This window comes from Lynx canadensis, chromosome B1 (assembly GCF_007474595.2).
Source record: "Lynx canadensis isolate LIC74 chromosome B1, mLynCan4.pri.v2, whole genome shotgun sequence".
NCBI lineage: Eukaryota > Metazoa > Chordata > Mammalia > Carnivora > Felidae > Lynx > Lynx canadensis.
The window spans coordinates 160,232,062-160,245,159 of record NC_044306.2 but is presented as its reverse complement, the minus strand read 5'-3'; the positions used below and the strand labels follow the sequence as shown (position 1 = coordinate 160,245,159).

General features: G+C 36.5%; 1 protein-coding gene across 1 annotated transcript in view; it reads left to right on the top strand.

Moving 5' to 3' along the window:
• POLR2B (RNA polymerase II subunit B) overlaps positions 1-13,098 on the top strand; it is a 41,465-nt gene that overhangs the window by 12,394 nt on the left and 15,973 nt on the right. The window contains exons 5-17 of the mRNA XM_030313800.2: positions 195-307; positions 424-643; positions 829-987; positions 2,455-2,619; positions 5,340-5,536; positions 5,711-5,830; positions 6,606-6,792; positions 7,441-7,584; positions 7,814-7,953; positions 8,056-8,167; positions 10,279-10,433; positions 11,523-11,721; positions 12,042-12,210. Coding sequence (XP_030169660.1) covers positions 195-307; positions 424-643; positions 829-987; positions 2,455-2,619; positions 5,340-5,536; positions 5,711-5,830; positions 6,606-6,792; positions 7,441-7,584; positions 7,814-7,953; positions 8,056-8,167; positions 10,279-10,433; positions 11,523-11,721; positions 12,042-12,210 — 2,080 coding nt within the window. The remainder of the gene's footprint in view (positions 1-194; positions 308-423; positions 644-828; positions 988-2,454; positions 2,620-5,339; positions 5,537-5,710; positions 5,831-6,605; positions 6,793-7,440; positions 7,585-7,813; positions 7,954-8,055; positions 8,168-10,278; positions 10,434-11,522; positions 11,722-12,041; positions 12,211-13,098) is intronic.

The following is a 13,098-nucleotide window of genomic DNA, read 5'->3' as shown; positions in this document are numbered from 1 at the left end:
CAATTAAGTATAAAACTTGACATCTATGGAATGTGGATGTTGGCTTTGGAGAGTCCTCATATCAGTAAAGTGGGTTAATTTTAGCAGTTCCTAGAGCTGTTTCTACTCAAAATGTTAGTGTTGATTAAATTGGAATCATTAAAACTTTAATGGACAAAAATTACCCTTCTTCATGTTTTTTGGTTTCATTTTAGCCAAGATATTTGCTGAAGTTTGAACAAATTTACCTCTCCAAGCCTACCCATTGGGAAAGAGATGGTGCTCCTTCACCAATGATGCCAAACGAGGCCAGATTAAGAAATCTCACGTAAGAATTTTTCCAGTAGCTGATATTGAAATACCATTCAGAAAATGTAATTTTAACCAGTTGAGAGATTTAGTAAACATCTTACTGTTACTTGTGATCTACTTTTGTTTTTAAAGGTATTCTGCTCCCCTTTATGTTGACATAACCAAAACTGTCATTAAAGAAGGTGAAGAACAACTTCAAACTCAGCATCAGAAAACTTTTATAGGAAAAATTCCAATTATGTTGCGTTCAACTTACTGCCTGTTGAATGGTTTAACAGATCGTGATCTTTGTGAGTTAAATGAATGCCCCTTGGATCCAGGTGGATATTTCATTATTAATGGGTCAGAAAAGGTATAGTAAGCATTATTTAAAGAAAATTATAAAATCATAATAAAGATTTAAATTATGAAAGTTGAAATTAAAAAGTAAGCTTGTATACAGAATAACCTGGAAGTTTAAGATGCAGATTTTTTATTCTTCTTTCTACTTCAAGGACCTGTGGGTTTTATGGTGTAACTTTTTTATTGTCCACAAAGGTTCTGATTGCTCAAGAAAAAATGGCAACAAACACAGTCTATGTGTTTGCCAAAAAGGATTCTAAATATGCCTACACAGGAGAGTGTAGATCATGTCTGGAGAATTCTTCCCGACCCACCAGTACTATTTGGGTTAGCATGCTGGCGAGAGGAGGACAGGTATGGACTGGAATATGATATTGTTTGGGTTTACTTCTTTTTGTCTTGTCTTATAATTTTTTTTAAGTTTGTTTATTTTGAGAGAGAGCATGAAGAGAAGAGGGGCAGAGAGAGAGAGAGAGGGGGGTGGAGAATACCAAGCAGCTTCCATGCTGTCAGCACAGAGCCTGATACAGGACTTGATCTCATGAACTGTGAGATCATGACCTGAGTCGAGATCAAGAGTCGGATGCTTAACCAACTGAGCAACCCAGGCACCCCCTGTTTAGACTTACGGTTTATCAGGCTGCATTCTTAGAGCTTTTCTGGACTATATTGTCAGTGTTATGTGGTAAGTATTGTATTATTTACTTATTGCTGTGTGGCAAATTCCTCCAATAGCAACATTTATCATCTCACGGATATGTAAGTAGAACCAAATGGCATTTGGAGATATGAGGGCTGAGGGTACAGGAAAAAGGGCAAGATGAAGATTTGCATATCATTTATTTTAAAGTTTATTGAGAGAGAGGGAGGCAGGGAGGGAAGGGGGAGGGGCAGAGAGAGAGAGGGAGAGCAAGAATCCCAGTGGGCTCCGTGCTGTCAGCAGTGAGCCCAATTCTTGGCTCAAATCCATGAACCGAGAGACCATGACCTGAGCCAAAACCAAGAGTCGGATGCTTAACTGACCGAGCCACCCAGGTGCTCCTGGAAATCATTTGTGAATTGTTACTGAACAGCCGTAAGATGGGAGTTAAGGAAGGAGGCCTAAAGTAGGAGGAGAGAGATGACAGAAATTGTTATTAGAAGGACCATGATAATATAGGGTTATGAGGCCAAGAGAAGAGAGAGCTTAATATTGAAGAAAAAATATAAAATGGAGAGGTCAGTTGATGGTATGTCATTGTAGGTTAGTAATTTTTTGTATGTGTGTAGAATTAAAGAGAAATTGGAAAAAAGAAACTTGTGTGAAAGAAGCTATTTGTTAATTTTGAAATATTCAAGTGAGATACAGATCACCTCTGAATTTTTCATTCTCTGCTGTGTTTTTCCCCCATGTTTGTCTCTCTGTGTTTTTTTTTTTTTCCCTTTAGCCCTCATATCTTTCTTTCAGAGAGTTTTGTGTGTTTTTTTTAGTTTGTTTTTGTTTTTGTTTTCTATGAGGGGAGAGGGTGTGGGATCAGTGTTCATATTCTTTTGTATCCTGATGTAATTTCCAAATACAGTATTGGGTAATACTGAGAGAATTTTGCCAGGCAGATAGTAGAGGATGGAAGTTCTCTCAGTTCTAAATGATCAACCTGTTCATAAAATTAGTAAACCTGTTCCAGTGGTTTTGGAAAGCATCCATGGGATGTTCCTTAGAGTATGAGAGGTATGCGTCTTTTGAAATATATGCAATGAACATGTATATGAGTGGTTTTCATGGTGTTTTTATATGGCTGTGATCTCTTTGTATGATAACTCTAATGATTTTTATTTTTTCAGGGTGCAAAAAAGAGTGCTATTGGTCAGCGCATTGTGGCAACGCTACCGTACATCAAGCAGGAAGTTCCCATCATTATTGTGTTCAGAGCATTAGGTTTTGTGTCTGACAGAGATATTTTAGAGCATATTATTTATGATTTTGAAGATCCAGAGATGATGGAAATGGTAATGTGAAAGCAAAATGTCTTTGTAGTGTTTTCTAAGAGGTTTGAAGTTACTGACTGTTGCTAATCTTAAAACAGTAGAAAGCTGCTCTGAAGAGTAATTTAGCTGTCAGAAATCCCATGCCATTTACTATTTAGCAAAAGCCTTCAGCCTGTCTTTCTTGACAATTCTGTGTAAAATAGTCATAAGAACTAGAGGCAGCCAACTAGAGGCAGCCAAAAGTTCACTGACAGCAGCAAGAGGAAACCATAGTAAGGAACATCAAAAAGCATACCAGCTTGGTGCAATTTAAAGAAGGAAAGTGAATAGTTGATACAACTTCTTTTTTAAAACTTTTTATTTTGAAATAATTTCAGATTTATAGAAAAATTACAACTCTTGTATATTCTTCATCCAGATTCACTAGTTTACCTTTGCTACATTGTGACCTTTGCTACATTTGTTTTAGCATTCTCTATATAAACACATTATTTTTTTTCTGGACCATTTGAGAGTAAGTTTTGGGCATCATTTCCCTTTACTCCGAAATACTTCAGTGTGTATTTCCTAAGAACCAGGACATTAATTACATATTCATAATACATTCACCAAAATCAGAGCCTTTAACTTAGGTACAGTACTGTTAAGCCATAGATCTTATTCAGGTTTTTGCCACTTGTCCTGATAACGTCCTTAATGCTTCCCCCCCCCCCCCCGGTTCAGAATCCAGCCCAGGATGGTGCATTGCCTGTCATTTTTAAGTGTCTTTAAGTCTCTTTAAATCTTTCCTTGTCTTTTTCTTCAGTGTTCCATAATATTGAAATTTTGGGGGAGGAGGATAGGCCAGTTATTTTGTAGAATTTCCCTCCATTTGGGCTTTTCTGGTATTTCCTCATGATTAGATTCAATTCATGCTTTTTTGGCAGGAAAAATAATAGAAGTAATATTGTGTGCTTCCCAGGGCATTGCATCAGGAGTTTTGTGATGGAATTTTGTCCTGTTATTTATAAACTCTACAGTGGTGTCTTAGGTTCCTCTACTGTAAAGTTACTAAATTTGTTGGAAGATTCTTTGAGTCTAGATAAAGAACCATTTCCTTGTCATTGTTTTTCATTGATGATTCTTGTTTCAGTAGTAGTTGATATACTTAAAGTTGTCCTGAATTGTCCGGAGTCTTTAAGACTATAGAGAAAAAAGGTTAAATGGAGGCTACATAAATGTTGGTCACATAATGAGATGGTGGAGTGAGTACATATTAGTTTTTAGAACATCGATGCAGTTTCATGAGAAAAATGGATTCTGGCTAGATTTTATTTTAAGCTTTTATCAGTAGTCATACTAGTATAAAGTATAAAAGAAAAATACATGATTTTATCCAAAAGGCATCCCAAGTGATTCAGACTGTATTCAAACTAGAATTTTCTTAGTAAAGTGAAACAGCTGATTGATATATATATATATATATATATATATATAATTTTTTTTTTTTTTTTTTTGAAAATTACTCTTTGTTCCTTTAGCTCTTTTGAAGCTTAGGCCAATTTTTACAGTCTGTGAGTCTAGCATTTACTGTGCAAAAGTGCTTTAATTCTTTATTCTGAAAATGATTGTTACTCCTTTTCCAAATCCAGATTAACCTTTTTTTTTTTTTAATGTTTATTTTTGAAGGAAAGAGAGACAGAGCATGAGTGGGGGAGGGGCAGAGAGAGAGAGAGAGAGAGACAGACAGACAGACAGACAGACAGAATCCAAAGCAGGCTCCAGGCTCCGAGCTGTCAGCACAGAGCCTGATTCGGGGCTCGAACCCAGGAACTGTGAGATCATGACCCCAGCTGAAGTCGGTCACTTAACCGACTCAGCCACCCAGGCACCCCAAATCCAGATTAACCTTAACAATTTCAGAACAAGAATGACAATTTAAAAAGATCACTTTCATTTACCATACGCTGACTGCTTTATGTTACCTTTTTCTGATCTTTGGTTCCATGATTGGAATTTGGATGTTTAAACTTGAGGATCAGTGTTAAATAGACATAGGAAGTCAAAGGCAGGAAAGGCATTTCAGTATATGTGATAGGATTAAAGGGTATTTACAGTGGCCAGAGTTAGTGTTACCCTTCATTCCTCATGCTCATTATTGTGTAAAATTGGAATTTTAGAATGTTAGAACTAGAGTGAAACCTAGAGATTATTTTATCTAGCCACTTTGTAGATGAGCAAACTGATTACATGGCTGCTCAGAGGCCACGGTTTACTTAATCGCAGGTATGAAATGTAGGTCTTTATAAAATATTCTCCTTTACAAAAAAAAAAACTGAGTGGTTTTATTTATAGGTTAATAACCTCTTAAACCAAGGCTGAAAATAGCCTGGCACTTTTATGCATTTGTAATTTAGTAAATTTTAATTTTGACTATTAAAAGTTCTCTAATTTGGTATAAGGTGTTTAGAAGGAATTTTTGTTTTGCCATTTGTTAAAATGTAAAAACCAAAAACACAGTACTCTTTTTATAATGGAATTATTTATATTTTTTAAGGAAGTAGAGTTGCCTGTGTTGATGAGATTTTGTCAAGAGATCTCTAGATCTTAAAAGTGTATTCAACTTACAAGATTTTGTGATTCCTTGGTTTTTCAAAAAATATTTGCATATTCTGTTATTACATAGGGATATTTAACATGTTACAAAGTAAAGTTATAGTTGACTTAAGGTGAAAATGACTCTTATTTGAATTGTCTGATAGGTGAAACCTTCTCTCGATGAAGCTTTTGTCATCCAAGAACAGAATGTTGCACTGAATTTCATTGGCTCAAGAGGGGCAAAGCCTGGTGTCACCAAAGAGAAAAGAATTAAATATGCAAAAGAAGTCTTACAAAAAGAAATGCTCCCTCATGTCGGTGTCAGTGATTTTTGTGAGACCAAAAAAGCTTATTTCTTGGGGTACGTTAAATACCGTTTTAAGTTTTTTGCCAAGATAGTTTTTGTTGAAGTTAAAAATATCAAAGGGGTGCCTAGGTGGCTCAAAGAGCATTAAAAAAATGCCAGAATGGTGTTTTTAAATTTTTTAAAAAGCCAAAAACCATATGTTTTCTTTTTCTCTTCTTTTTTTTAAAGGTACATGGTTCATCGGTTGCTTTTAGCAGCTTTGGGTAGAAGAGAATTAGATGACAGGGATCACTATGGAAACAAAAGATTGGATCTTGCTGGACCACTACTTGCATTCTTATTCAGAGGGTAAGGAATGAGAATGATAACAGTTACAAATAGAGAGATTTCACTTTAGATTTGTCATTGCACTAGTGGAAGTCCTAAACTGTCTTGGCATCTATATTGGGTATATATGAAGTTGGGTACATTCTGTTTGCCACTTGCCCAGATTTTGTTCTACTTCATGTCTGTGAATTTCAGGTTTGTAAGGGCAGGTTATTACTTGTATACATTTTCTTTATTTCTCTGGTAGCTTTATAAGTCATTTGTTAAGTACTGATGATATTGGAATTTTTATTAGTCCTGCTTTTGCGTTTTATAAAAACCCAAAAGCTGGAGGGAAATCTGTCAAAATATTAGCAGCTGTTGTCTCACAGTATTGATGTAATATGATTTTTATTTTATTCTTCCTATGTTTTTGTATTTTCTATACTTCCTGTAATGAACATATAACACTTTTATATTCAGAAAAGTTATTTTTAAAAGCAAAATCTGTAAACAATATAAAAAAGATAATATTAGCACTATTTCTTTCTTCATGTTCTATTATTTAGTGTGTTGTAGAATAGTGATTTGTCAGCCTACTGTTTCACCCTACTAAGGAGTCTCTGACATTTTTCTCTAGTTGCTCACCTCATGTGTGTTTATGTACTGTGAGTACATTAGTGCTTTTTACATAAAAAGTAGGAACGCTTCCCTCCCCCTACCCGAACTACTTTTCACCCCTTGTGGGCAAAATTGTCCATATTGAGAGTGCATGTTGTTGACCTTTACATATTTAAAATACCATTTTATTTGGCAGTATGTTTAAGAATTTGCTTAAAGAGGTGCGGATCTATGCACAGAAGTTTATTGATCGAGGAAAGGATTTTAACTTGGAGTTGGCAATTAAAACAAGGATTATATCTGATGGCCTAAAATATTCGTTAGCTACTGGAAACTGGGGTGACCAAAAGAAAGCTCATCAAGCCAGAGCTGGAGTATCTCAGGTAAGGACATCGACTGTAACTACAGGTTTGATAGGAAAATGTTGTGAGACTAATAGATCCCTTCATTCATTAAATGTAAATTATTTTACTTTTTTTTTTTCTTAGATGTAAAAGCACTGGGGGATATTGAATTATGAAAATGAAATTTTCCTTAAATTAGCTGTTAGCATTACTTAAGAGATTAAAGTTTTGGCTTGCAGCAAGGTAGTTAATAAATTAGTGTACCTGCTAAGACATAAGATGGTCCATGTTAGTGAAATTTTTATATCTTAAAAGCTCCATATTAGAAGTTAACTAAAGTACAAAGTACAGTACGATGTTGACCTGTGAACAGTGGGGGGTTAGGGACAGTAACTCTTGTGGGACTAATATTCTAGTGGTTGGAGGTGATCATATATAAAACATTTATGTGGATATGTTAGAACTGTATATCACATATATGCCATCCCTGCTATGAGGGGCACTTAAGTTATGGGATGAATGATATTATCTAGGGAAGGGATGGAGAATGGAGGGATAGGGAGAGTTCGAGAGTCAGTTGATTATAGGTTAAAATGTGACTTTGCCTCATTCTAGTATTTGCTAAAAATGCGGTAGCATGAGTTAACAGAAATGCCCAAACTACAAAGATTTGATATTGTTTTCTAGGTGTTAAACCGCCTGACATTTGCATCTACTCTTTCTCACCTGCGTCGTTTAAATTCTCCTATTGGTAGAGATGGCAAGCTAGCAAAACCAAGACAATTGCATAATACATTGTGGGGAATGGTGTGTCCTGCTGAGACCCCAGAGGTAATACATTAGAATTTACGTTCAGGACAAAAAGTCTACCGATAATTATGTAGGGTATATAATTACTTTTAGAAGTAAGTAATTTGTTGTGCGGTTTTAGAATTAATGTTTTATTTATGATTTTGTTCTTAGAGTAAATCCTGAAATCAAATTGAAGGAAAAATGTTTATGGAAAGGAATTTTGATAGGTATGTTAAATCCATATGAATAATACTTTGTTTATTCGTAGGGCCATGCTGTAGGACTTGTGAAGAATTTAGCCCTGATGGCTTATATTTCAGTTGGATCTCAGCCTTCTCCAATTCTTGAATTTTTAGAAGAATGGAGTATGGAAAATTTAGAAGAAATATCTCCTGCAGCTATTGCTGAGTGTGTATAGACATGATTTCTTCTTTGAAACTATTGTTAATCTTTGATTATTGCTTAGTATAGAGTTACTAACTGCAAAATGCTTTTGGTTTCACATTTTAGTGCAACCAAGATTTTTGTTAATGGCTGCTGGGTTGGAATACATAAAGATCCTGAACAACTTATGAACACCCTGAGGAAGTTGCGGCGACAGATGGACATCATTGTGTCTGAAGTGAGCCTTTTAATTAAGAGTAGATGATTCTACAGGATTTCTAAACAAGGCATAAGACTAGTGACAATTTTCTTTACATTGGCATTTCTTTAACTGCTTTCTCTTGAATTATAGAGTACATTGTCAGAAGTCTAGGTGATTCTTTTTTAAAGTTTATTTTGAGAGAGAGAGAGACAGACAGTGTGAGTGGTGGAGGGGCAGAGAGAGAGGGAGAGAGAATCCCAAACAGGTCCCACCCTGTCAGCACAGAGCCTGACATGGGGCTCAAACCCACGGACTGTGAAACCATGACCCAAGCTGAAATCAAGAGTCGTATGCTTAACTGACTGAGCCACCCAGGTACCGCATAACTGTGTTCTTTATTGAGAATTTCCCCCCAATTTTTGTGTTTTGGAGAGGGGCAGGTGGGGAGGGGCGGAGACAGGGAGTGAGAGAATCTTAAGCAGTGTGGAGCCCAATGAGAGGCTTGAGATCATGACCTGAGTCAAAATCGAGAGTCGCATGTTCTACTGACTGAGCCAGAAAGTGCCCTGCCTAAAATATCTTTTATAATTTCTGGGAATAGGGGCTCCTGGGTGGCTCAGTCGGTTAAGCATCCAACTTCTGCCCAGGTCATGGTCTCATGGTTCATGAGTTCGAGCCCTACATTGGACATGCTGCTGTCAGCATAGAGCCTGCCTTGGATCCTTTGTCCCCCTCTTTCTGTCCCTCCCCCACTGCACACTGTCTCTCAAAAATAAGTAGACATTAAAAAAAATAAAGTATGTTTTCTGGGAATATATTTTCTAGTGCTGCCCAGTAGAAATATCATGTGAGCTACCCATGGATGTAGTAGCCATGTTAAAAAATTAGAAAATGAGAATAATTTTAATAATATATTTTATTTGACCTGTTCTATCCAAAGTACTATAATTTCAACATCTAATTAGTAGTTATGAGAAATTTTGTATCCTTTTATTTTTATGTGGTATTTTTTTTTATTGAAGGGTAGTTGATGTACAGTATTGCATTAGTTTCAGGTGTATAACATATTGATTTGACAGTTCTATACATTATGCTGTGCTCACCAGAAATGTAGCTACCATCTGTCATGTATAATAGCAATACACGTTATTATAATGCTATTGACTATGTTCTCTGCACTGTACCACTTATTATCTGTTCATTCTATAACTGGAAGCTTGTACTTCCTACTACTCCCCTTTACCCTTTTTTGCCCATTCTCCCAACTCCTTCCTGTCTGGTAACCACTAGTTTGTTTTCTGTGTTTATGGGTCTGTTTCTGCTTTGTTTATGTGGTACTCTTTGAAATCCACTGTGTAATTTATACACGTTGTACACTGCAGCGTCTCTCAGTTCAGAATGGCCATATTTCAAGGGCTTAATAATGACATGTGGCTAATGTCTGCTGTATCGGACAGGTAAATTATAAGCCATTTGTCTGATTAGGTCAGTGTCAGAAGGTGGGCTTGTTTCCGAGAAAGTATGATAGATGCAAAATGATAATGGCTGGTTACTGAAAGGTTGCAGAGTGAAGTCTGTGTAATTATCAGGGACAAAATAAATTGCTATCTCTAGTGTTTGTGATGACACAAATATATTTTCTTCATTTTGCTTTATCTTGCATGGCAGTATTGCCAGATATTCAGCTTTATAATTACCAAGGTTAAATAATTATTCTTTATAAAGTTTTAAATTATACTTAGGTTTTTAGTATATCGAACAATGATAAACTAAGATTTGTCCATTTTTTAAAAAGGTTTATTTATTTTGAGAGAGCATGCACATGCATGCAAGCAGGTGAGGAGTAGAGAGAAGGGGAGAGAGGATCCCAAGCAGGCTTAGTGCTGACAGCGCAGAGCCCGATGTGGGGCTGGAACTCAGGAACCATGAGATCGTGACTTGAGCCAAAATTAGGAGTTGGATACTTAATCGACTGAGCCACCCAGCTGCTGCAAGATTTGTCCATTTAAAAAAAAAAAAAAGATTTGTCCATTTTATTTGATTATCGTTTGCTCCAGAAATTTACTAGGAACTTTATTATATTTTTAGCTAAGTCTTAATGATACAGAGAAAAAGCTCATGAGACTGTTTTGTCTTTTTACATATAGGTTTCTATGATCAGAGATATTCGAGAGCGGGAGATTCGGATCTATACCGATGCAGGACGTATTTGTAGGCCACTTCTGATTGTAGAAAAACAAAAACTACTTCTAAAGAAGAGACATATTGATCAATTGAAAGAGAGAGAATATAACAACTACAGGTAAGAACATGCATGAGGAAAAAATTGAGATATGATTCGTATGCCATATAGTTCAGTGGTTTTAGTATATTCCTGATTGTGCAACTATCACCACTAATTCCAGAATATTTCGTTGCCCCAAAAAGGCACTTTGTACAGTCACGTTTGTTTTTCTTAATTTTTATTATCAAGTAAAGAACTTGTAGCGTTTTGTTAAAGCATTAAAGTCTTTGTGACATGTTGAAGTCTGATAAATAACTTACATAATAGAAATTGTATAGCATGTAATAGGAATAATATGATAGCAAATAAATTTAATAAAAAGATGAATCTGCTTTAAAATTTATTTTTAAAAATATTTGAATGTATATTTTTTATTGTAAAAAAAGTCAAACAATGTGTATAATAAAAATAGATAAAAGCCCCTAATCCATACTTTCCTCTTAAAAAGTAACCCATACCCATACACCCATGTATTAGAACAAACCAAGACAAACTAATAGTGATATAGGATCATACTTTGTGTGTGTTGTTTATAGTAACTTGCTTTTTTTCACTATTAACAGTAATATACCTATTTTGGAACTCTTTCTGTATCCGTACATGTAGATAAAAGAATACCCTTTTTTTGTTTGTTTATATTTTAGAGCAGGGCGGGGGGGGAGGGGCGCGAGGAACAGAGGATCTGAAGCTGGCTCTGTGCTGGTAGTAGAGAGCCCACTGTGGGGCTCCAACTCAAACTGTGAGATCATGACTTGGGCCAAAGTTGGATGCTTAAGTAACTGAGCCACCACCTAGGTGCCCTGATATAGGAATGCTCTTTATTAAGCAGGAAGCTTAGTTAAAATACTTCAGTAGATAAGGAAATAAAGTGAATACTTCTTTTTCTTTTAAAGTTTATTTTATTTTTATTTTTTTAGAGAGAGTGCGAGCAGGGTAGAGGGGCAAAGCGAGAGAGAGAATGAATCCTAAGCAGGCTCCACACTTAGCACAGAGCCAGATGCAGGGTTTGATCCCATGACTCTGGGATCATGACCTGAGGTGAAATTGAGTTGGACACTCAACTGACTGAGCCAACCAGGCACTCCAAAGTGAATTCCTCTTTTTTAGTTGGCAGGATCTTGTGGCCAGTGGGGTAGTAGAATATATTGATACTCTGGAAGAAGAAACAGTGATGCTTGCAATGACTCCAGATGATTTACAGGAGAAAGAAGTAGCTTATTGTTCCACATATACACACTGCGAGATTCATCCATCGATGATTCTTGGTGTCTGTGCATCTATTATTCCCTTTCCTGATCATAACCAGGTTGGTAGCAGTTTTTTTAACTTCTGGTTTTTTGAGGTATTGGGGGAAGAAGAATACAACTTAGAGATTAATGTGCAGTTTTTTGTAAAGAAAAGTGTGTTGATGAAAAGGCTGTGAACTCATATGGAATCAGCATTTAATATGCTTTTTTTTGTTTGTTTCACTGTTAGCTATAATTATTCCAAATGGTTATGACTTCTCTTTCAGAAAAAAACATGACCTTTACCAGCCATATTTCTGATTTGTGTAGTACCCTGTAGAATCTGTTGCTTTAGAAGCATTAAATTTTCATTGATTCTGCTTTTCATTTCTACCTTTAGTCCCCTAGAAACACATACCAGTCTGCTATGGGTAAGCAGGCTATGGGAGTTTATATCACCAACTTCCATGTTCGTATGGATACACTGGCCCATGTTCTGTATTATCCTCAAAAACCACTTGTGACTACACGGTCTATGGAATATCTACGATTTAGAGAGCTGCCAGCAGGTATGTTCAGTTTTGTTTTTCAGTTTTTTTTAAATTTTTTTTATCAAAAAATTTTTTTTAATGTTTATTTTTGAGAGAGAGTGAGAGAAAGTGCATAAGGGGGAGGGTCAGGGGCAGAGGGGGGGGGTCAGTCACAGAATCTGAAGCAAGCTCCAGGCTCCAAGAGGTCAGCACAGAGCCTGACGTGGGCTGGGACTTATGAGTCATATGAGATCATGACCTGAGCCGAAGTAGGATGTGTAACCTACTGAGCCATCTAGGCGCCACTATTCTTTACCTTTTAAGATCCCTGTCATGCTTAAGTACTTTGAGTGCTTGGGAGAGTGAATAAAATAACTTATGACACAACCTCTTTTATCTCAAAATTTATAATGTGGTGGGAAACTTGAACACAAATAATAAAAGATAGATATGTGGAAAGTGTTACGATGAGGTACAGAATCCTTTGAAAGCACAGAGTGAAGGAAATGATTGATACCTGTTGGAAATCTGGAGCCAGTTTCATGGGGGAGGTGGCATTTTAGACTAGCGTATAGTTTGACAAAAGGGTATTTGAGAGGTGGGTTGAGGAAGGGCTTAGATGCATGAATGTATGAGATACGGAACAGTTAGTAGTCATGGCACTTTAGTATAACTGAAGTGTAAATGTATGGGAGTGAACTTTGGTCTCATAGTGTAGAGAGCAGGTTGAATTTTGAGAATGAAGACCCATCCAGCCTTTTGGAACAAGGAGGTAATACAATTTGGGATTTATTTTGAGGGTTGGGGGTGGTGTGCCTGGGTGGCTCGGTTAAGCATCTGATTCTTGATCTCAGCTCAGGTCTTGATCTCAGGGTTGTGAGTTCAGACCCCACATTGGCTCCACCGTGGGCATGGAGCTTACTTAAA